The 22,417-nt window shown below is 41.6% G+C and overlaps 2 protein-coding genes across 2 annotated transcripts; both read right to left on the bottom strand.

Annotated features, from left to right (window-relative positions):
- Positions 1 to 3,462: 3,462 nt before the first annotated feature.
- On the bottom strand, positions 3,463 to 10,369 carry LOC124110679. The gene is made up of 5 exons (XM_046470020.2): positions 10,278 to 10,369; positions 8,514 to 8,638; positions 7,491 to 7,827; positions 4,347 to 4,820; positions 3,463 to 3,607 (listed from the first exon to the last, which is right to left on the bottom strand). Exons 1-5 carry the CDS (start codon positions 10,330 to 10,332, stop codon positions 3,591 to 3,593), a joined length of 1,008 nt encoding a protein of 335 aa, XP_046325976.2. The 5' UTR covers positions 10,333 to 10,369; the 3' UTR covers positions 3,463 to 3,590.
- A 3,895-nt stretch (positions 10,370 to 14,264) lies between these two features.
- LOC124110681 (uncharacterized protein 5) lies at positions 14,265 to 22,126 on the bottom strand. The gene is made up of 4 exons (XM_046470022.2): positions 21,998 to 22,126; positions 19,992 to 20,194; positions 16,788 to 17,046; positions 14,265 to 14,684 (listed from the first exon to the last, which is right to left on the bottom strand). Coding segments are annotated over exons 1-4 (522 nt in total). The 5' UTR covers positions 22,056 to 22,126; the 3' UTR covers positions 14,265 to 14,682.
- Between the last annotated feature and the right edge of the window lie 291 nt (positions 22,127 to 22,417).

Raw genomic sequence — 22,417 nt, 5'->3', positions numbered from 1 at the left:
CCATCTGTCACCCTGCAATGCAGTGAAAACTCCGGCTAGTCATTTTGTAAAATCTATATGTAACAGAACATCGATATCTGTACCACATCAGGAGAAGATGAAGTAAAATACAACAGGTGTCGAACGAGATGTCATCTGTCGCTTCATCTCTATCCAACATCAAATCCTAGTGCTTGAATATCGAACAATTTCATTAAAATCAGGGCCCTCTTGTACAAAACAATCTTAGTTCCTGTTGATATTTAGTGCTTATATTCAACTTTACAATTGCTATACCTCAGTCCTATTCCACTTTCACAAACCGCCTTGGATCCCAGGCCGCGATCTGACAAGGATCGAAATCTTCAACGGTTGAGGTATGAATATCTTAATCTTGACTCCTGTCTAAAGTATGTCTATAGCCTGCAGCGCAAACGAACAGTGGGCAGTTACTACGTCACACGTATCTCCCTCCACCGCACCTCGCACAGTTTAAAAGAAGTTCCAATTATTTGGAAAAACATACTTACTTTGACGAAATGACTAGGATGATAACATATTGCTTCTTGCATTGTTACATCGTAATTTAGGAATTGTGAGTTTGATATTCAAAAGGAGAAATCTCCTACCCATCTTTTATGAAAACATTGTAATACAAAAAACACAACCATATTATTTTCTATATATTAAGTGACTCAATCATTATGATAATTAAAATAAACATTGACAATACTTTCGTATAACAGAACGAGCAGTGATTGTCATAAGATCATTTGTTAAACATGTATCATATTTTGGGGGCGTTTCGTATTGTATATCCTACATGTATACAGTTTGTTGCCATAAGAGTAAGTTTGGTTTATTGCCTCCCTGTATTGCAGTTATAGCAAAGCTTGTCAGCTTGATGTTGGAGAGAAGCCCTAAGTGAAACAGTTATTAACTCGTTTTCACTCTTCCACTGGTAAAATCCAAGGGCACGATTGTGGTGCTGACAAATCTACAAACAATAAACTGGACGAACCTGGATTCGAACCGGCGATCAGCGGTTTCCCAGGACACGCTTTTCTGAACAGTGAATTGCAGCACCTGAGACGACTCACCAGTGGCCCCCTCTCCTGTAAAAAAGTATTTTGTGACCACTTTTTCAGAAAGGAAAGACGAAGATTGTGAAGACTATATGGAATAAGAATACTAAATTATATTATCAGATAGTGTTTTTCAATATATATCCACTGTGTATTAACTATATATCACCTAATTAATCAATCAATTAATTAATTAATAATATATGAAAAATAAGAATGTTACTTTTGATATTCATAACAGTTTTACATAAATTCAGAATGACTGACGTGTATGTTCTTGATCGATTAATAATTGAATTTATTTATAATTCATATATACTCAACAACAAAAGTTCCTGTGACACCAATACTTTACTGTATTTTTCAAACAAGTAAAGTGTAGTTCATATATGGAATCAAGTCACAAAAACGGAACTGCTACAGTAAAAGGATGCATTCCAAGCAAAAGTTGACTTTATGCAAGCCCAATGCATTTCACTACCCAAGAATGGGTATAAAAACATGTGCGTTAACGGGATTCCATATGCATTGTTTAGCATCGTTCTGACAACAACCACTCAGAAAAACAACAAAATTACGCAATTATTCAACATTACGAAATGCCACGCCGGTCCGAAAATGAGCGTCTGCTTGATGCAGGATCGAGTCAACGTGATGCTGCAAGACAATTTAACGTCCATAGAAACACCATGTGGTGTTTATGGCAACGTTGGCAACAGACGAATGCAGTCAGAGACGATCCTCGGAGTGGCAGGCCACGCGTAACCAATAATTGACAAGACAACTGGATTTGAACAACACACCTACGAAATCGATTCCAGCCAGCAACAGTGACTACAAGAAGCATCCCTTGCCTTCGACAAATATCTTCACAAACCGTACGTCGTCAGACCCGCCAGACGTCCCATGATGACAGGAAACCACCGTCAAGCACGTCTACAGTGGTGCAGACAGCGTCTACGCTGGACGGCCATGCAGAGGGGACAAGTTCTATTCACTGACGAGTCTCGTTTTCACCTCAGCCACAGCGATGGACGGATTCTAGTGTACCGACGTCGAGGTGAACGTTACGTCAGTCATTGTGTCATGGACGAAGATCGGTTCGGGTGCGGCAGCGTTATGGTATGGGGTTGCATTAAAGCAAGCTAGAGGACCCGTTTGATAGTGGTAGAGGGATATCTCAATGGACTTGTCCCCACTGCATGGCCGTCCAGCGTAGACGCTGTATTTTACTCCAATGTTTTCAGTTGGTTTCTCGTTCACAGGTGTAGGTCGTAAATGGATATCTTTTATGGGTGTTTTGTTTGATTGTTTGTTGTTTAACGCCGCACTCAGCAATATTCCAGCTATATGACGGCGAATCTGGACCAGACAATCCAGTGATTGACATCATGAGGTTCGATCCACGCAATTTGGATCGATGACATGCATCAACCAACTGACCACCTGACCACCCGACCCCGTTAGTCGCCTTTTACGGTAAGTATGGGTTCCTGGAGACCTATTCTACCCCGGATCTTCACGGGTCCTCTCTCTGAGTGACAGAACTAGTCAACTAGAATAGTATAGTGTCACACTGAGTAGAAATAGTTGAGAGAGTGACCACTGACATCGTAAACACACGCTAATTAAACAGAAGCTTCACTTAAAATTCGTTTTCCTTGCATCGTATTACATGTTCATTGCTCATCACATAAAAAGGGGATTTCACGTTTAGTTGATTGCGAGGTACATTCATGTTAAGTTAGTTGAGTTTAATTTCCACTGCGAACCAACGTGCTAAATGAATCGAGTCACAGGTGAAACAAACCAGTGTTAGCGCTTGAAACAACATGAAGCAATCATGAAGTATTTGAGTGATTGTTTGTTGTAAGTTTTCATAGAACATGAGAACGCCAGTTCTGATTATGACTGAGTACAGCTTCGATCAAGTAATCAAGGTCGCATATATTCGGAAGGAATACATATATAAACCAAACTGGAGATGGATGTCAAGTTTTCATGATATTACATGCAGTCAATCTTAACAGGTGAAGAAGGTATCATTCATCCACCAATCCCACATCCTCACTCAGTTACATTTAATCAGAAAATGTTCATTCGTGAAAATTCCGTATTTAATAAATCGTTAACCATAGATGCTTTCTATGGAGGATCGAAAAACGAAGAGCTGGTTGATCTGCAAGAAGAAAGAAAGCGCCCAGGAGAAATCTTTTATCAATCTTAGTTTCCAATATTTCAATGGTCAATCATGGCATGTCTTTTTCAGGTGCACAAGTGACTTGCCTTAGCATGTGTTGTGTCGGGTGCCACCGTTGGGACAGAGAGACCAGCAATAACTTTTTGAAGGTAAGTATTGTCAAGTTACACAATCGAAACATATATACATGCAGTTGCGGAATGGTTTATTTCATTTAATGTACAGTTTTATTCTTTTGTGTATCTGCAAAAAAGAAGAATATAAATCAGAGTCGAAATTATTGCAGTATGCCCAAATGTTTATTGTAAAGGCGCCACTTCATCCAATTATCTGTCTCTTGCATCTGAAACAAATATTTAAAAATGTGCCCACTTTATTAGTCTACTATGCCCAGAAGAACAAAATGACGATAGTTACAGTAGCTTACAAAAGTTTCACCTTTCACCAAGGTGTACTTATGTACACAACATGTCTTGCATAATATGTCCGGTGTGTTCGTCAGGTCCAGGAGGTGCAAGCAGAATACTTAAGGACACAGTCAAACTCTAAATAGGAGAGTGTAGGTCAGAACTGACCTGAACCATTTAATGCCTGACTTAGAGCGAACTGATGAGGACTGAGTGCTCAGAATGTATGACCTAGCTGATTCTGTGTCATATACCATAACATCATGTATTGTTGACAATAGTGCCAACCGCAGGTTGTTCTGGCTCAGCTTGTCTCTATAGCCTCGGTAACACACCTGGAAACCTACATTCAACTACTTGTTCACCCTAAGTCGGACCAGCCTTGTGTCTGAAGCGTTCGCTCATCGTGCCGAAGACCTGGACTCGATTCCCCACATGGGTGCAATATATGAACCTTTTTCAGTTGCCGGGATATTGCTGGAATATTTCTAACAGCGGGGTAAGACTATATTTACTCACACCGGAGTCGGAGCACATCAACAAACGTATCCATAGTGATTATATAAAACGTCAGCACAAGAAAAACATTCTTGCCGAAGCAGATTTCTTTGTCCTTAAAAGACATAATCCCAATGAAGATAATATGAATGGATCACTCAGAATTCAAATACTCACAGAAGAGCCAGTGTCCATCAGAGCCAAATCCCGTGGTGATGCTGACGTATCCGACGTTGTTGGGTGTTGCGTCCGTCCACGACATGAACTCCCGTCTTCCAACAGTGACGCCATATCCCACTGCTACCAGACCATTGTCATAGCTAATCCAGAATGGTAAATGCTGATCCGGAGAGAGAGGCTTGTGAAGAGCAAATGCCTCGTTTGTGCCCTGCTTACTTTCTCGGATGACAGACTTTGTGTTGCTTAATCCTCCAATGACGATCTCGTACATGTTATTGTCAGTGTCGCCGTCGTTGGCGACCAAGGCAATGTGGGCGTCGTTAGAGGCCCGTAACCAGAACACGAGGGCCGGAATACAGTTTCGTCTTTGTGTCAAGCGGACGCCACGGGTTGTAACAGACTTGTACTGGTAGACATTGTCTGTTGCAACACCTGCTACAGGTGCCCTACTGGACATGCCTCCATCAGAATCTGCAGGACAGGAGCGGTAGACAAATTATATCTGTACTAGAAAGTCTGTGTCTGAATATTTAACGTCGCACTGGCATTGTCTCAGCCATATAGGGACGACAGCAAATAGCTGAATTCAACGACAATTATTTAAGAACTGGTAAGGACTATTTGGCTTGGAGTCAGAATGCTGCGTCTAAGTAGGCTATACATTTTAAACTGTAGCATGGCATCTTAGAAGACTAACACCTTAAACCGACATGTTTCTAAACCAGTACACAGATAAGGCCCAAGTCAAATATAAGTCGTCATAAACGCCGCATATCCCACATGTTCACTTGGGCTCAGATCTATTGATCTGGAGGACGATTGAAAAAATCCAATTTCGGTTTAAAAAAGTTGTAATAGTGTGGTCGGTTAGGTTGGCTCATGAATGGAATGACGCGTGTCCGAATGCTTTTGTGTTGGAAATGAAGGACTGTGACGTTCCCTGTGACATGCACAAGGTCTGTTCCCACACTGTGAGAGATGGCTGCTCAGACAATAGCACTGCCACTACCAGATCTGCCTTTGAACCCATGATCTGTCATCTTGAATGAAATCCTGCTCTCAAATCCCGATTCATCACTGCTAACAACAGTCCTCCGTTGTCAAGTGGCAAATCTTTACAAAACTTAAAAAGACAATTAACTGGGCGTTCTAGTAAAGTGTATTGTGAAAGATGCAACAGACTTGTCAGTTCACACGTCAGTAGCGTGTGCCTCCCTCTCTCTTGGAAGCTTGCAATGCATCTCCTCCACATTGAACGGATCAAACGTCTAACACAGTATTGTGTAATGGCATCCCCTATCTCCACCAGCCTGTCTATCAGTTCCTGTACTGTAGTCGGAGCACGTGGTAAACGTCGGAGACGGTGGTTCCTTTCATCCCACATGTGTTCAATTGGAGAAAGATCTGGAGAGCGAGCAGGTCATGGGATCACATTGACGTTGTTCTGTCCAAGTCCTTGTTGAACAGTCCGGGCTACATGGGGTCGAGCGTTGTCATGGTGAAAAATCATGCCAGGTCTCGGTTAATTCCAAAACGGTACAACGATAGGCTGGATGACCTCGTCACGGTAACGCTGCACCATGACACTGCTTCCTCCGAAACGGTCTTCCACCACAGCACAGTCCTGAGCGTAACGTCCACTACGACGTCGGTTTACTCGTATTCGGCCATCGTCGTGGGACAGGTGATAACGAGACACGTCGGTGAACAGAACCTCCACTGAAATGCCGTTCAACGCACTCGTTGTCTACACAACTGCAGACGTAATCGGTTGCGTTTGTGCTACTATTTTCATATTTTCACATCCGATTTGAACACCAGAAAGGTTTTTGTATGCAACCGATTGGCAAGGGGTGTCGCAGGAACTTTTGTTGCTGAGGGTATATGTTTTACGCAGTGACCTTAATTAGTCTATCACTAAGAAAAAAACCAGCCATTCCCCGAAATATGGAATGGTCTGCTCCTAAACGTCTACGATCTACACTTTTGACTGAGGAAGTTTTGTTTGTTTGTTTGTTTGTTTGTTTGTTTGTTGTTTAACGCCACACTCTGCCACACGCTGCAATCAGCAATATTCCAGCTATATGACGGCAATCTGTAAATAATCGAGTCTGGACCAGACAATCCAGTGATTGACGCTATGACCATCCACGCAATTGGGATACGATGACATGCATCAAGTCACCGGGCCTGACCACCCGATCCCGGTAGTCGCCTCTTACGACAAGCATAGTTGCCTTTTACGGCAATCATGGGTTGCTGAAGACCTAATTTAACCCGGATCTTCACGGGTCCACTGCGGAAGTAATCTGCCAAAACCACTCATCAGTAGAATCGACTTTTTACGTCTCTCTAAAACCTGAAGACATGTTCATTCCTCTTTTGTACTATATTGTAAAGATCCATAAAATTCGTTCAAAGAGAAATATATTGCCTAATTTTGATTTTCAACTTTTTACAAAGCTATCTAACAGGGCAAACTTACGGGAACACGTTCGTCGATCCATGGGCATTTGTTACAAAACGTGGTGACCAAAGGTATAGATATACATATCTATCTTCACAGTGTCAGGACAATTGGTCAAATATAAAAGAAAAACTGGTATAAAACGATTTTGAAAAGCTTAACTTCCTCTCTGAAAAGACATTTGGGGATGGCGCTCAATACTTCCCCTTCTTGCTGATCTGTTTTGTCATGTATATGAATATCTGCGCAGGTTGGCGAGATGAAAACAAAGGATTTGGCCAAGCTTAAGGTGTATCAATGATCTGATATAATAATTGTTCAATAACGGCCAAAAAGCCAAGTCCCTTCATGCGATTGACCCACCCGATGCTATTCCCTATTTTGACTTGTGCCATATGTTCCCATGTGTTTTTCAGGTGAACAATTGACCTGCCTTTACATGTGTTTGCGATGCGGACCGCACACTCACCTTTTCGCGAATACCTGGTATCATCACTCTTTGATATTTATCTTTAAACACATGCTCATGATATAGTCGGAATCGACTGTGCTTTTGGCAGATATTTCTCATGTTTAAGGAAATGTTTTTTGTCGCTCTTATTTCAATTACACCTGAATACTATTCAAAGGCCGTTACACTCAACTAATACTATCTCCTCTGTATTAATCCTTACCAAACTGCCAGGACCCAGAAGACCCGAACCCCGTTGTGACGGCGAGATAGTTGACATCATATGGAGCTGGGTCCGTCCAGGTCATGAACTGTCCTGCGCCAACAGTCGTCCCTGTGCCCACTGATATCACACCTCCTTCCCAACTGATCCAGAAGTCGCGGAATTCCGTGGAACTGAGAGGAGAATGAAATGTTTCGACCCTGTTGGTTCCCTGTCTGCTGTTTCTGATTATAGATCGCGTATTGCTAAATCCACCGAGGACGATTTCGTACATGTTCTGTCCCGTTTCGCCATCATAGGTAAGCAAAGCCACGTGGCCGTCATTTGAAGCCTGGACCTATAAAGTGAGCGGGGTATTTCTTAACGCTGCAGTAATCAGTACATATATTATCATGAGAGACTAAAAATAACCACAGACAGCTCTCTATATAAACGTTGCAGTCAGAACGTTGCATCCGTAGTACTGCAGCTTTTTATCATACATTACCATCACTTGATACATGTTTGTATTTCTGTAATCATCTGTTAATATCAATATCCCTACCTTTAAAGAGTAGTTAAAATGACGCACAGTAATCCAGTTTACATTCTGAAATGTGTCAAGTATCATATTTTGTCTTTTAGCGGATATAATGTTTCATCAAATTCCTAAATTTTGGATCCCATTTCTGTCTTAGCCTGTATATGTATTATCAAAAACACATCTACAATATACGAAAACGTAATGGACAGTTCTCCTTGGTATAATCTGTAATTCAGGAAATGTAGGCATTTCATCGAACCTTACACCATGTGACCCAATACTTAATAATATTGACGAATGTGCTGTTGGCGGTAAAACAATCAGGGACATCTATTTCGAGCCTGATGAATGAGCAAAAATGAAAAGGATAGTCAAGCATGTACTAGAACTGTAACCATCCATGCCTCCTTTTTGATGGCTATATTACAATTGGTAATACTGGGGATATATTCTGACGAACAATGAGAAGTGATGAGTAATGATGAGAGGAGAGACTTCACTTTAAACTTGAAGGACGTTGTCTGTGGTATGAGCTTCACATCCAACTCTTGCAAGGACTGGTAGATGTACTGATTGTCCGTCTCCAGCTCCACATAGGGCCTCGTAGGTAACGGACCATGGCAGTCTAAGAAAGAAACAAATATTCAAGCAATATTACCGTACCCTGTACATAAAACAGTCTGAGGCAGACAAGTGGTGGATGACAGAAGTCCCCAATATACCCCATACAGTGTACTTAGAATATCTCTGATGTGATGTCATAATTCCTTTGGATATGCAATGTGCTCGCCATCAAATATACACTAAGGTAGTGTACATGACGGTGCATGTTACCAGAACATCTACGACGAAGCCTGTCGCCCAAGGTACGGCAACAAACGATCCAAAGTGGACTGTGTTTCAATGTCTATGTCTGTTATACTTATCTGTCAATGGGGCGGTCGGGTGGCCTGGTGGTTAAAGCGTTCGCTCGTCACGCCGAAGATCCGGGTTCGATTCCCGACATGGATACAATGTGTGAAGCCCATTTCGGGTGTTCCCCGCCGAGATATTGCTGGAATATTTCTAAAAGCGGCGTAAAACCAAACTTACTCACTCACACACTTATCTGTCATTATTTCAATATCCTTCCTCTAAAGCCCTTTTAACATAACGACAAGTACATCTGACAGTATTTTACATGTGAAGTAGTTTGTTGTTTAAGGCAGCACATGGCATTATTTCAGTTATGGGACGGCTGCCTGTTGTGAACAACGATCCACTGGTACGATGTCACGCCATCAACCAAGTCAGTGAGCTTCATCACCCGATCCATTTGGTGGCCTTTGTGACAGGCCCCCGAAATTTCGCGGTAAAATGGCTAACAAGCATAGTTTTAGCTATCAAAGTCTTCATATATTCCCAATGCAAAGTTAACTTATTCCGTGAAATATATCAAACCTGTCGACGATGGAACTAAACCATCACATATCTATGTTTAAAACTAGTAAAAGAGCATCACAGAGTAGCTCTTAATACCTTGACATGGGCTTACAAACCCTCTTAGGTTGAGAACTAAATTAACGCTACTTTGAGGATACAGCAGCGAACAATCTGTTACCGATTAATCATCAAATTTTACCAAGCACAACATATTAAATTGTGACAATCAATCCAATTTCTTCTAATGAGCAAATAAGGGAGAAGTCCTTGAGAGACGATGGTTTGAAATATCCGTCCCTTTCGGATGGAAAAACTGACATGGCCAAGCAGGATTTGCTTGACCGTGATTTGCTTATCACAAGGGATGTGTTTGTTTGTTTGTTTGTTGTTGTTTAACGCGGCAATATTCAATATTCCTGGAATATTCCAGCTATATGACGGCGGTCTGTATATAATTGAGTCTGGACCTGGCAATCGAATGATTGACATCATCAGCATCGATCTCCGCAATTGGAATACGATGATATGCATCAACCAAGTCAGCGAACCTGACCATCCGATCCCGTTAGCCGCCTCTTTCGACAAGCATAGTCGCCTATCACGGCAAGCATGGGTTGCTGAAGATAAATTCTAACGCGGATCTTCACGGGTCTATCACAAGTAAACACAACAGAGGATCCTCACAATTTGTAGTCATGCCTATACCTAGATTAGCAAATACGTCGTAAAATGACCTCTTCAAATCTGGACTGACAACCCAGTAGGTGTAACCGACAACTGGGTTATTTCATTCAATGTGTTAATAATATCCCCTTGGGTGTCCCACATCCTTTAATACTTACTTCGTACGGAGACATAGACACAGGTCAACAACAACAACATCCTCGGGGATGTCATGTTCAGTGATGAGATGCACGTTCAGAACTCAATGCGCTGATGTGGATATGGGAAGAAAACGTAGATGTTTACTATAAATATGCGCCTCTTCTCACGTGATCTTGGAAACGAATATCGATCGGATGCAGTATCACATTGTGCAGTTGGAACGGAAGAAAGTAATACTCCTCGCATAGTCACCTTAACGATTTTATATAAATAAGGATAAGAATTTATGGATGAACTTATTCTTTATTAATTAATTAATTATCTATTAGCACTTGATTGTAATAAAGAAGAAGTTCATCCATAAATTCGTATCCTTACTTAGTACTCCAACTTCTAAATGCCTATCAAAGAAGATATTATATAAACTGACTGGCGATGCCAAATTTAAGAATGTCCAAACTTTAAATAAAAAACTGCGAAATGTAAACACTAGATCGTATGCTTTTACCAAGCACAGCCAAATTGACCGTCTGTGAAAATGTCTATACGTAAGAAATAAGTTAGCGAGTGAGTAAGCGTTTACGCCGTTTTCAGCAATATTCCAGCAAAATGACTTGTGTTATTAAAATTTAAATATCGTTTTAGTTTAGCACATCTGTAATGTGCCTTTGTGTCCATCGACCCCTTCTGGTCTGGTTTGTTTATAGGCAGGAATTCTGCTGTGTGGCGTCAGTCAACATTTACCTTTTCATTTAAATTGTGTGAGTGGCGGTGCTACATGTAGGGCAGGATATATTTACCCTTTTTGTGAACAGCTGGTGTTATCACTGATTTTCAGGGATAGTATATCAATATAATTTTTACTGCCATTTTGCCTTTTACGCCCAATGGAATCTGTTTCGGCGACAATTGAGTATTTTGGCCATGGGCATTTTATGTTAACATTATAAAATTGTAATTACCTATATAAACGACATAATAGTCATTCTTGTGAAGAAAATCTCCAATCGGTATAAAGGCACTGAATCATCGATATATAGCATCAACATTTACAAGAGAATCACAACAATCATGACAAGATTATCACGATAGCAGAGAGAAAGAGCCATCAGTACGATACAGATGGGGACTTTCCATATCAATATAGCAACCTCAGACCCGTGAAGATCCGGGGTAGAATAGGTCTTCAGCAACCCATGCTTGCCATAACAATGCTTGTCGTAAGAGGCGACTAACGGGATCGGGTGGTCAGGCTCACTGACTTGGTTGATGCATGTCATCATATCCCAATTGCGTGGATCCGTGCTCATGATGTCAATCACTGGTTTGTCTGGTCCAAACTGGATTATTTACAGACCGCCATCATATAGCTGGGATATTGCTGAGTGCGGCGTTAAACATGAAACAAACAAACAAAACAGCAACCTCTGGATCCCCACGCATCACAATCACAAGACTTATGACTTTATATTTTCCGCCATGCTAGCCGTACCAGGGACAAGCCCAGGAGCGGCAGACCACCGTGACCAGGCCAAAAGCCAACACCAACAGAAAGCCAACCAAAGTAGTGATGAGACCAGCGTCGGTGGCACCTGTCATGAACACAAAAATAAAATTTGGAGGTCTGTTTCACTTTCTTGTCTTACGTACGGTGCCTAATGAACGTACGGTACAGCCTTAGTTACTGACACTCCCGTTATCTCTTTGCAACCAAAGAAGGGAGGGAAAAGCGTGCCATTGTTTGTCTGGTCCAGACTTGATTACTTACAGGCCGCAATAACTGGAATGTTGATGTGTGCGGCTTAGACAACGAACAGAACCAAAATGATCATTTGCATAATTTACTCAACAACAAAGGTTTTTCAGAATTATTTGCACATTGAACCAGCTGAAAATATCATGTTAACGGGAACAAAGGCCACAGCACCACTTCCACTTTTATCCCTTAGAAAACATCAGGTTCTTATTACCGTGTGTTCGAATCCAACATTCCATCTTGTTATGTTCGCCAGAACTCATGGGCTTACCAAATTGAGAAACATCTAAGACCTGCATGACTTCAGGGTTTCATCCCACATCAGTCTGGCACGTCTTGAAATAACTGAAATACTGCCGCATGGAAATCAAACTCACTTAATCACTCAAGTAGACCCCGGGGTAGAATAAGTCTTCAACAACCCACACTTGCTGTAAAAGGAGACTGTGTTTGTCGTAAGAGGCGACTAACTGGATCGGGTGGTCAGGCTTGCTGACTTGGTTGATGCATGTCATCGTATCCCACTGCGTGGATCGATGCTCGTGATGTCAATCACTGGATTGTCTGGTCCAGTTTCGATTATTTACAGACCGCCGTCATATAGCTGGAATGTTGCTGAGTGTGGCGTTAAACAACAAACAAGCAAACAAGCAATCACTCAAGCCAACTGTTCAGATGATGTGAAGCAGACATAACCTATAAACTTATACTTTAGCTTAAAGGTTTGAAACTCTGACACGTTCAGTTCTCACTTTTTCTGAAGTGAATGTGGGATAGTGTTTGACATTCAATCTACGACATATACCGTATAAAAGGAGGTCGCGTAAGGAGAAATTGTTAATCATCCTGTCAGCTGTCGAGGCTTCTGTATTCTCGATACGCGTGAGTGAAGCCTGCAAACCAACATGTGTGTTTTCTGTATCTTGAAGCCGAATGTAAGCTCGGCCATGATTTCGCTAGTTTACTTATACTGTCGTTTCTGAGCGCCATGGCATCTACACCTTGGGCGAGAGCTAACATGTTATGGCTCAGGAACCCACGCATCCTTCATTTAAATCAAACGGTCAAAGTTCGGTCAGGGTTCACCTGATGCCACCTCCTATGGCGGCTTTTAATGAATTTGTTCGATAGTCTAAGTCTTTAGTTAACGTAGGTGACCGATACACTAGCAGATGTCATTTGGTTCGGCAGCTGATGAGTTCAATTATCCCTCGAGCTGGTGCAAATATTGAAATGTACCATGCAGAGTTTTCACATTGAAGTGTTACAGATGACCGCAGTTGTTTTACGAAGTTCCCGTGCGACAAACGAAAACATTTCTTTGTATTTTGTTTGACGCCAAAATCGGCTAATTAGCAAACCTTAGATTACTGCACTTGTGATTTGATTTATTGTTTGTTTGTTTTTTGTTTTATGACGGCAGTCTGTAAATAATCGAGTCTTGACCAGACAATCCAGCGATTGACATCATACGCATCGATCTACGCAATTGTGATATGATAACATGCATCAACCAAGTCAGCGTGCCTGACCATCCCATCTCACTGCAAGCATAGGTTGCGGGGGAGCTATTTGAACGTATCCTGCATCTCATGCTGGTCGTAAATGTAAGAGGTGACTAAATGTATCGGGGGGTAAGACTCGGTGACGTGTCTAAATTTCGTAAATCTTTGCTTAATAATTTCATTTTTATTTGAGTCTATTATTCACATGCCGCCGTCATATATCTGGAAAAACGTTTGTGCGATGTTAAAAAAATAGGATTTTAGGCTTCTGGACTAATGTATTAAAAATTAGCCGTCAAAGAATAGACGAACAAATGTTACCATCGTTGTTCTGTAGGTCATTTACTTTCCTGTATAATTCTCTACAAAAACTAACTACAAAACCAAAAGGGCGAAGCTGACATGTCCAGTTCCAATTGGTTTATGTTTACATTGTGTGAGTTCTTGTGTGTTGACTCACCTTTGCGTGTGTTTCAATTGGGTGCCAACAGTGCGGCAAGATACTCTCACCTGTTTGCGAAAACCTGGTATCATTACCATTTGATAGTGATTCACAAGCACATGCTTAGAATCGTGCAGTCGGCTCTGCTTTTGGGTGATATTTCTTCTGGCCATGTAAGTTTGGTCGTTTTTATTATACTCCCTGCCCTCTGTGAATATCCTGGTTAGAATAGGTCTTCAGCAACCCATGTTTGTTGTAAGGTCAGACACAAACAACAAACAAGCAAAACAACTACAGTATGTACCTGTATGCATCAAGTATATTTCTTCTGAACACAAGGGTGCAATGTACAACAGCACAGGGTTGATACGACAAAAACAAAATCAATGTTAATTCTGATGAAAATCGTATTAGGTTCATACTTGTATTTGCTTCAGTAATCTGCCATGATTCTTTGAAGTAATAATGATCTAAATCTTAAAAGATCGAAACAGTATCTCAGTCGTATAGTTCCTTTGCGTAATCGATATCATTTTTATTTTATTTGTAACTATTATATATATATGTGAAACTATATATCAGCAAATTGTACAATACTTTAAGGAATATAAATTGTGTGTCGTCGTTCCGGGGAAGCTGCTATCATAGAGTAAGTGTAGAACGGTTCAAACAGATGTACCAGCATCGGCAGAACTCTACAAGAGGGCGTACCAACGGTGTTCTGAAACACAACAGGCAATGAATAAAGATTCAGATGTCCTCATCTTGTGCCAGTAAATCCCTTGACGAAAACTACAACAGGTGAACAAGTAGCTCTCTTATAGAACAACTCCGAAACACAGAAGGATATGTATATATGAGGAATGTCTGTTGAGGGGTCGATAGAGCGATATTGGTGCTTATATGATTGTATGCCTATGCTTGTATATTGGAGCTACGATCATCGTCGTAGCTCTGTGATCGCTGGTCTTGGATTGAGGTAATGCATTATATGTTAGAAATATGGAACAAACAATGAAATATGGAACTGAGCAAAGTTCCAACTACAAAGCGACCGTCTTATCCAATTTAGCTGCCTCTTACGACATTCAATAGAGTGCTGGTGATCTATTTTAACTTTGGTCCACACGGGGCTAATATGGCAGTGTTTAGCTACTGGGTGTTGATACATATTACATTGCATCTTTTGGTGAAGTGGTAACGTTCAAAAACTTTCGGTCAGGTAAAGGTGTATTTCATAATCATTTTCACCATGCGTGGGGTTCTTTGGGCGTGTCAAATGTAAGATTTCTAAAACAAGTAGTTTCTATTTCTTGACGACCTCGATTCGGAAAGGTCGAGGATAGACAAGGACCCTTTTGTAGCCACTGGGATGTCGAAAGGAAACTTTAGAATTTGGGCATGAATCTTGTCAGACATGTTTCTGTGGCTGACAATTAACTTGTGTACGTTCTTACACTTACAAGTCTTGGACGTTTGAAAAGATCAAATATATAATTGAACGAAAGGCTGAATTGTAAATCTAGGTATGGGCAAGTCAAAAAGCCTGATTTTCAGAGATTTGAAGAATCGTTTTTGTCTGCTATTTGAACATGAGCAAGTCTTTGGAGCAAGCTGAATTTTAGGGGATGTCACCTGTAAACAGCATGAACAGAGTAGCAATAGGTACAGGTTAATGACGCGTTTTAGCTTCACCTATGCATTTATAGTGCCAATGTTCAATTGTTGAAAATTCAAAGTCAAAATGCTAGTCATACATGCGTGAACACAGCTCACCAATTTCATTATATTTTGTTAAAGTTTTGTTCCTTTCCATGTTATTCATATCCACTTCCACTCTCGTTCTTCATATTACTTACTCAGTGCCCAGAAAGTACCACCCTCGTCCCTGAAACTACTTACACAGAGCTGGGAAAGAATCCCTCTCTCTCTCTCTCTCTCCTGACACTACTTACAGGTAGGCTACGCTTTGCCCCTTCATCAGTTGAATGACTGTAGCCCCTCAACGTCATGCCACACTATAAAAAGTTGGTATCCATCAAATAGTTTTATGTCTGCACCTTCGACCAACGTCTAAACGCCAGTCAAAGACATAGCCCAGAAAGTTTCATTTCACTCCTCATATTACACACACAAAGACCAGAAGGATGCGCTCTCGCGTCTAACGCTAGTAAAAGAAGGCCTAGAAAGATTCACTCTCGCTTCTAACACAACGACAAGAAGGCAGAGAAAGAATAAGTCTTGTTCGTAATACTAAAAACCCAAGGCCCAGAAAGAATCAATCTTGTTGGGGTTTAATGCTTGAGGCCCATTTCTAGTGTTCCCCGCCATGATATTTCTGGATTATTGCTTAAACGTGTGAAACGATATTTAGGCACATGCTCCTGATGCGAGTAAAACAGCGCCCAGGGAGTATCTCGCTCCTTATACTACTTACACAGGGCCCAGAAAGTATCACTTTCGCTCCTGATACTACTTACACAGGGCCCAGAAAGTATCACTCTCGCTCCTGATACTACTTACACAGGGCCCAGAAAGTATCACTCTCGCTCCTGATACTACTTACACAGGGCCCAGAAAGTATCACTCTCGCTCCTGATACTACTTACACAGGGCCCAGAATGTATCACTTTCGCTCCTGATACTACTTACACAGGGCCCAGAATGTATCACTCTCGCTCCTGATACTACTTACTCAGGGCCCAGAAAGTATCACTCTCGCTCCTGATACTACTTACCCAGGGCCCAGAAAGTATCACTCTCGCTCCTGATACTACTTACACAGGGCCTAGAATGTATCAATTTCGCTGCTTATACTACTTACACAGGGCCCAGAAAGTATCGCTCTCGCTCCTGATACTAGCTGCGTTGATGACATGTTGATTCTCGAATTTGTGTCGGAGGAACCGGTCCTGCGGGGGTTTGTATCCCCGCCCCACCCATAGCTCATCCCCGCACCAGGAAATCCAGAAGTAGTTGAAGAAGCGGCAGTTGAGGCTCTTGTCTTTCACCCATTCATCGAACTTACACCCAACACATTGCCGTATTCCTGATCGGGTGTTTTTCATTCCTCCAATGACAACCTGAAGATGGAAACATACGATATGAGGATTCAACTATTACGAAATCACTGTTCCCTTTGGCGATTCCTGAGCAGGATAGCTCCCTAGAACGCCAAATGACTTGCTTAAACGATGTACACCATTGAAGGCCTTACGACTGCTTTAAAAAACATGGCAGAGCGTGGAGATCATTCCACATTTCAAACATCAGTTACCAAAATGATGTCCGATGCAATTCCCTTTTTTGATTAGGTTCCACTATTTTATTTCAGGTGAACATTTGACTAACCTTTGCATGTATTTGTTACTGGTGCCACCTGTAGGACAGAATGTGCTCCTCTTTTCACCAACACGTGATATGATCACAATCGTACAATGGACCCTGCATTTAGCAGATATGTCTTATTATTATGGAAAGAATTGTGGCGCTTTTGATTGTAAAAGACATAAAAAGGATCAGATGGTTACAATGCATAGCCTGGTGTAGTATGTGTCACTGTGCCCCAGCAACCTATGCTGGCCATAAGAGGTGACCAAAATAGGTAGTCAGGTGCTGTGACGTTGTTGACAGCGTGTCCTCGCTCCCCGTCGGCGTGGGTCGTTTCTCACAATATCGATCACCTTATAGTCTGGTCAAGACACGATTATATACAGGCCTCCGACATGTAGCGTGGAATATTGTTGAGTGCGGCGTGAAACAACACACACATAAACAGAACAAACACTGTGCCCCCAAGACGTGGATCATTGTTCATGTTGTCAGGCACAGTTTTCCGGCCCAAGGGTCATTTATTGACAGCCCGCTCTGAGTTTACAGACCGCCGTCATATACAATGTAGCTGGAATATTGGTTCCGTGAGATTCCAAGCCCGTCATGCTGAACACCATACAAACCGGAACCTCTGACAGTGATCTGCCAGGAGGGAAGCTTTGATGACTCTCCTGGGCACCATTCCTTCAACTCTTAAGCCGTTCATCAAGGTTCTGGTGGACATACTTCGACAGGGTAGTCATTATAGCTTCAGGACGGGACCCCTTGTAATGGACTGTAGTCGCACTTGTCGTAGCAGTCCCTGTCTTAACGCAGTGACGTCGCTGTAGGGTTTTCTGAACTTGGAAGTCCTTGACAGCATTGGTTTGACCTTGTTTTCGCACCGACTGGCTGACTACTGTGTAATGGTACCCTATGTTTTACGCCAGATAGACAACCCCATGGAATGCATTCCGATTATTTGTCATCTTTGCACCTCTGATATCTTTCGTGTCGTGCACAGGGAATGATTAAACAGTGCGCGACAGCTGATTACAGTACCAAAATTCGATGCCTGAACATACTGCAGTTTGGGCAATGTATGAGTGGCGTCACCGGTATACATGAACGGTCACATTCTTTCGATGGAACACCATTCATGACATAATGATCATTGCCATTACCAACGCCGCACTCAGCAATATTCCAGCTGTATAATGGCGGTCTGTAAATATTCGAGTCTGGACCAGACAATCCAATTAATGATTGCCATCGTGAGCATCGATCCACGCAACTGGGATACGATGATATGCATTAACCAAGTCAGCGACCCTGACTACCCGACCCCGTTAGTCGTCTCTTACGACAAGCCCAGTCGCCTTTTACGACAAACATGGGTTGCCATTACAGTTGAAATTAGAGGTGACATGTTATAATTCATTACCTCAGGGGGTGTGTAACTTTCATTCCAGGTCTATATATGTCGTTTAAAAATAATTGATAAGTTCTGAACCTCACACAGAAAGACCTGACCTAAAGACATTAAAAGACTTATTTTTGAACATAATCACTTCCAATATTGATACACGTCTGCCAACGTTGTTCGAAAAAATTTATACCAGTACTTCCTTTGGCTGTCCAAAAGGTTCTCCGCAGCTGCAATGACGTCATCGTTCGAGTTGATTTGAGTTCAAAGCCAGGATCGTAATCCATGGCAGTGACTGGTTTGTGCACTGGAAAATTGTCCTGGTGGAAGATCACATCTTTTCCTAGTATTCATTTTATCCCATAATTGCCTCAAAAGGGCAGGATAAAATGCTCCGTTTATTGTCTGGCCTTATGGAAGATAGTCCACCATAATGACACCCCCAGCACCCCAGAACAGTGAGGCCATAACTGCCCAAGCTGATGGGATAGTCTTTGCCTTATTTGGTGGTGGTGATGTCACATGCTCCCATTGTTTTGACTGTTGTTTTGACTTGAAGAACCAAGGTTTCATTCATAGACACTAGTTGCAAGAACCTATCTGGATCAGCCTCAAACAGAGGTAGATTATCACAAGTCATCTTGTGCGTTTTTTATCAGATGTCAGAAGCTTTGGAACCCAACGAGTTACTACTTTCTTCATTGCCAAAGTTTCTGTGATAATGAAATGTACACTCTCATAGGAAACGAACTAGCATTGTCCGGTCGGCCATCACCATATCGTGGATTCTCCGGATACTTTCTTGTGCTGCTGATGTCACAGGCCTTCCGGGAAAGGGGCCCTCTTCAAGGATTTCCCTGCCACGTTCCTTGAGTTGTACTCATATCTTCATGGAAGTACTTGATCAATGAACAATCCTCAAGGTCACAGACCCCTGCTTAAACTGACTTGTAGCAACGACTCAAGACTTTGTGGATATACCCCTGTGACATCATGTAATGCCCATTAAGATTTCACTATTACACAAATCCTTCCATGTGAGGTTCAGAACTCATCAGTCAACCCTCCTACATAGCACATATTAGCGTTATGGTTAGAATAGACCCCCAACAACTCATTGCTGGTCGTAACGGGTGTTCAGGGTCTGAGATACAATTGTTATATGGATTGTTATCCTTCACTGGTTTGCCTGGTCAAACTCTGTGATCTATGAAGGCAGCCGTGACATAGCTGGAATAGTACTGACCTCGGCATGAAACAACAGAACATCATACAATGCTGTAACTTTACCTCATAAACAGAATTCTTGAAGTCCGCTGCATCGTTCTGGAGTAAGATGTGAGCCCCAAAACAGGACCTAGCGGCGAAAACAAGAACTTTGGAGTCATTGACGTTAAGTCCAACTTCGCCTAGCGGCACCCATGCTCTGTACTCTGGCGTCCTGATCGGGATGAGGTCTCCGTCGCCTGCAACCTTACACTGCAGACTGGACACTGTAAGGAAGAGCATGATTAGGCAGATATGTATACTGATTATGGACCAATGTTTGATGTCTGGTGGCTGGGTTGTTTTTAAAAAATAATATTTTGCCTCTAACATTACAAGAAAATAATAGTTTTCCCTCAGGGTTAAAAAGGTAATATTTTTCGCTGGATATTCTGATGTCTTGACACAATATAAAGATATACGGCTCTTCATTTCCGTCTTGAAGCAGTGAAAATGATTTTGTCGGTGACAAAAATCCCCTCCACCCAATGATCGTCCCGAAGCTTCGGGGAACTTATCCGGATCGACCGTTTGGAAACCCTGGCAACATGGGCTCGTGGATTTACAACGCACTTTTACATCTCCTACATATACTGGCCACAAATCAGAACATATCGTTAAACCTATATGCCAATCTCTTCGCTAATTACTTACCTCCGAATACGTCTATTTGATTTATTTAAAAATGAACTTTCAAACGAAAATCGGTATTGGTCATGGAAACCAAGGTATCGTTTGATTTTGATTTGAGATATTTGACATTCTATAATCCCTGTCAACGAATCAACGAGCATTCAAATAATTTTGTAAACGGGTTTCATAAGTTTCAAATAATAATTGTATGCCCCTAATTAAACAAACTATTGGACAAACGCATCATAGCATTATCTAAGATTAATAGGTATATACTTTATGGACAGTCAGAAGAAAGTTTGAAATGATGATATTGGAATTTGAACGTTACATTGTGGAGAATGGAAATGGTTTAAGAGAGTTATTACAAGTTTATAAACTGCAGAGAGCTTGACGTATAACGTCGCACTGTTCCCTGTCTGTGGAACGTGAAGGACGAAGTCGTGGCATATGAACTGAAAGTTATATGTAGCCTCGCCCAAGGTGACACGGACGAAACACATTTGGGTTTGAGTACTGACAGATCATATGGTAATCAAGAAATATTTTCAACTCCCATAAATTCTTCTTTGAGAGGCATTTAGAATTGGAATACTATGTAAAGATAAGATATATGGATGAACAACTTCTTTATTACAATTAGGACCGACGTTTCGATGTAGGTTCTAACACCGTTATCAATCAAGTGATGTACAGAGTATGGTTGACAAGTATATACAGGATAGGAGGCAGTGTTTATACAGTTGAGAAGGTTTAAGATGCAGTTACACTGCTGCAGTGGAGAGGCCCGTTATGTACACAGAAGGGTGTACACCGAAACGTCGCTCCTAATTGTAATAAAGAAGTTGTTCATCCATATATCTCATTCTCACTTCCCATAAATTCGTTTTTGAAAACACTTTAATAAGAAAACAGAAATCAGGTTAAACGGATATTCATCATGGGAATAAGTGGTCATCGTACCCCTATAGTTCCTTACTTATACGTTCAGTGCCGCATTCCAGATTTGACTATTTACTGGCAGGATTATTACCAGGGCGTAATGCTATTCACTGACACATTCCCCCATGATGATCAGGGTTAGAATGGGTCTTCAGCTACCCATGCTTGTCGTAAGAGGCAACAAGCGGGATCGTGTGGTCGGGCTTGCTGACTTGGTTGATGCATGTCATCGTATCTCAGTTGCGTAGATCGATGCTCATGATGTCAGTCACTGGATTGTCCGGTCCAAACTCGATTATTTACGACCGCCATCATAAAGCTGGAATATTGCTGAGTGCGGCGTTAACCAACAAGAAAGCATGAACACACTTATTTGTGACAATGTTAAGTTAATGTAGTTATCAAACAAGATAAAAATATGATAATAAATAATAATAATTATAATAAAATCTTACCTTGTGTGCTCACATAAACACTACATAGAGAGACAACGCCTAGCACTTTGTACCACATGTTTGCTGGGTATGGAAACACGTCTTGTTGCACAGCCAGAACCTACATATGACACTTTTATTGTCGTCACGAGGACGTGCGTTGTTTTAGGCCAACCTGTCATTACGCGCACGCACATGTACGTCATTGGACGAGTAATCACGCTGTCATAGTTCTGATACATGAGCATGTGTTATAGATGTAAATTGTGATTGTGCTTTGTCGTTTATGTTTATTTTCGTCATTCCTATTCTGCTCAAAGAGCTGTATGTGTTTTTGACACATGACACTAGTGGGCGTTTTCGTTAGGTTTGTGACACTTTATTGTTGTTTCCTGATTGTAGTTCGTTTAGGATGAGATTTTGTACGTGTCAGGTATGAGA

The sequence above is a fragment of the Haliotis rufescens genome, unplaced genomic scaffold (assembly GCF_023055435.1).
Source record: "Haliotis rufescens isolate VD_foot unplaced genomic scaffold, xgHalRufe1.0.p SCAF_67, whole genome shotgun sequence".
Taxonomy (NCBI): domain Eukaryota; kingdom Metazoa; phylum Mollusca; class Gastropoda; order Lepetellida; family Haliotidae; genus Haliotis; species Haliotis rufescens.
This window is presented reverse-complemented; position numbering and strand designations above follow the sequence as displayed.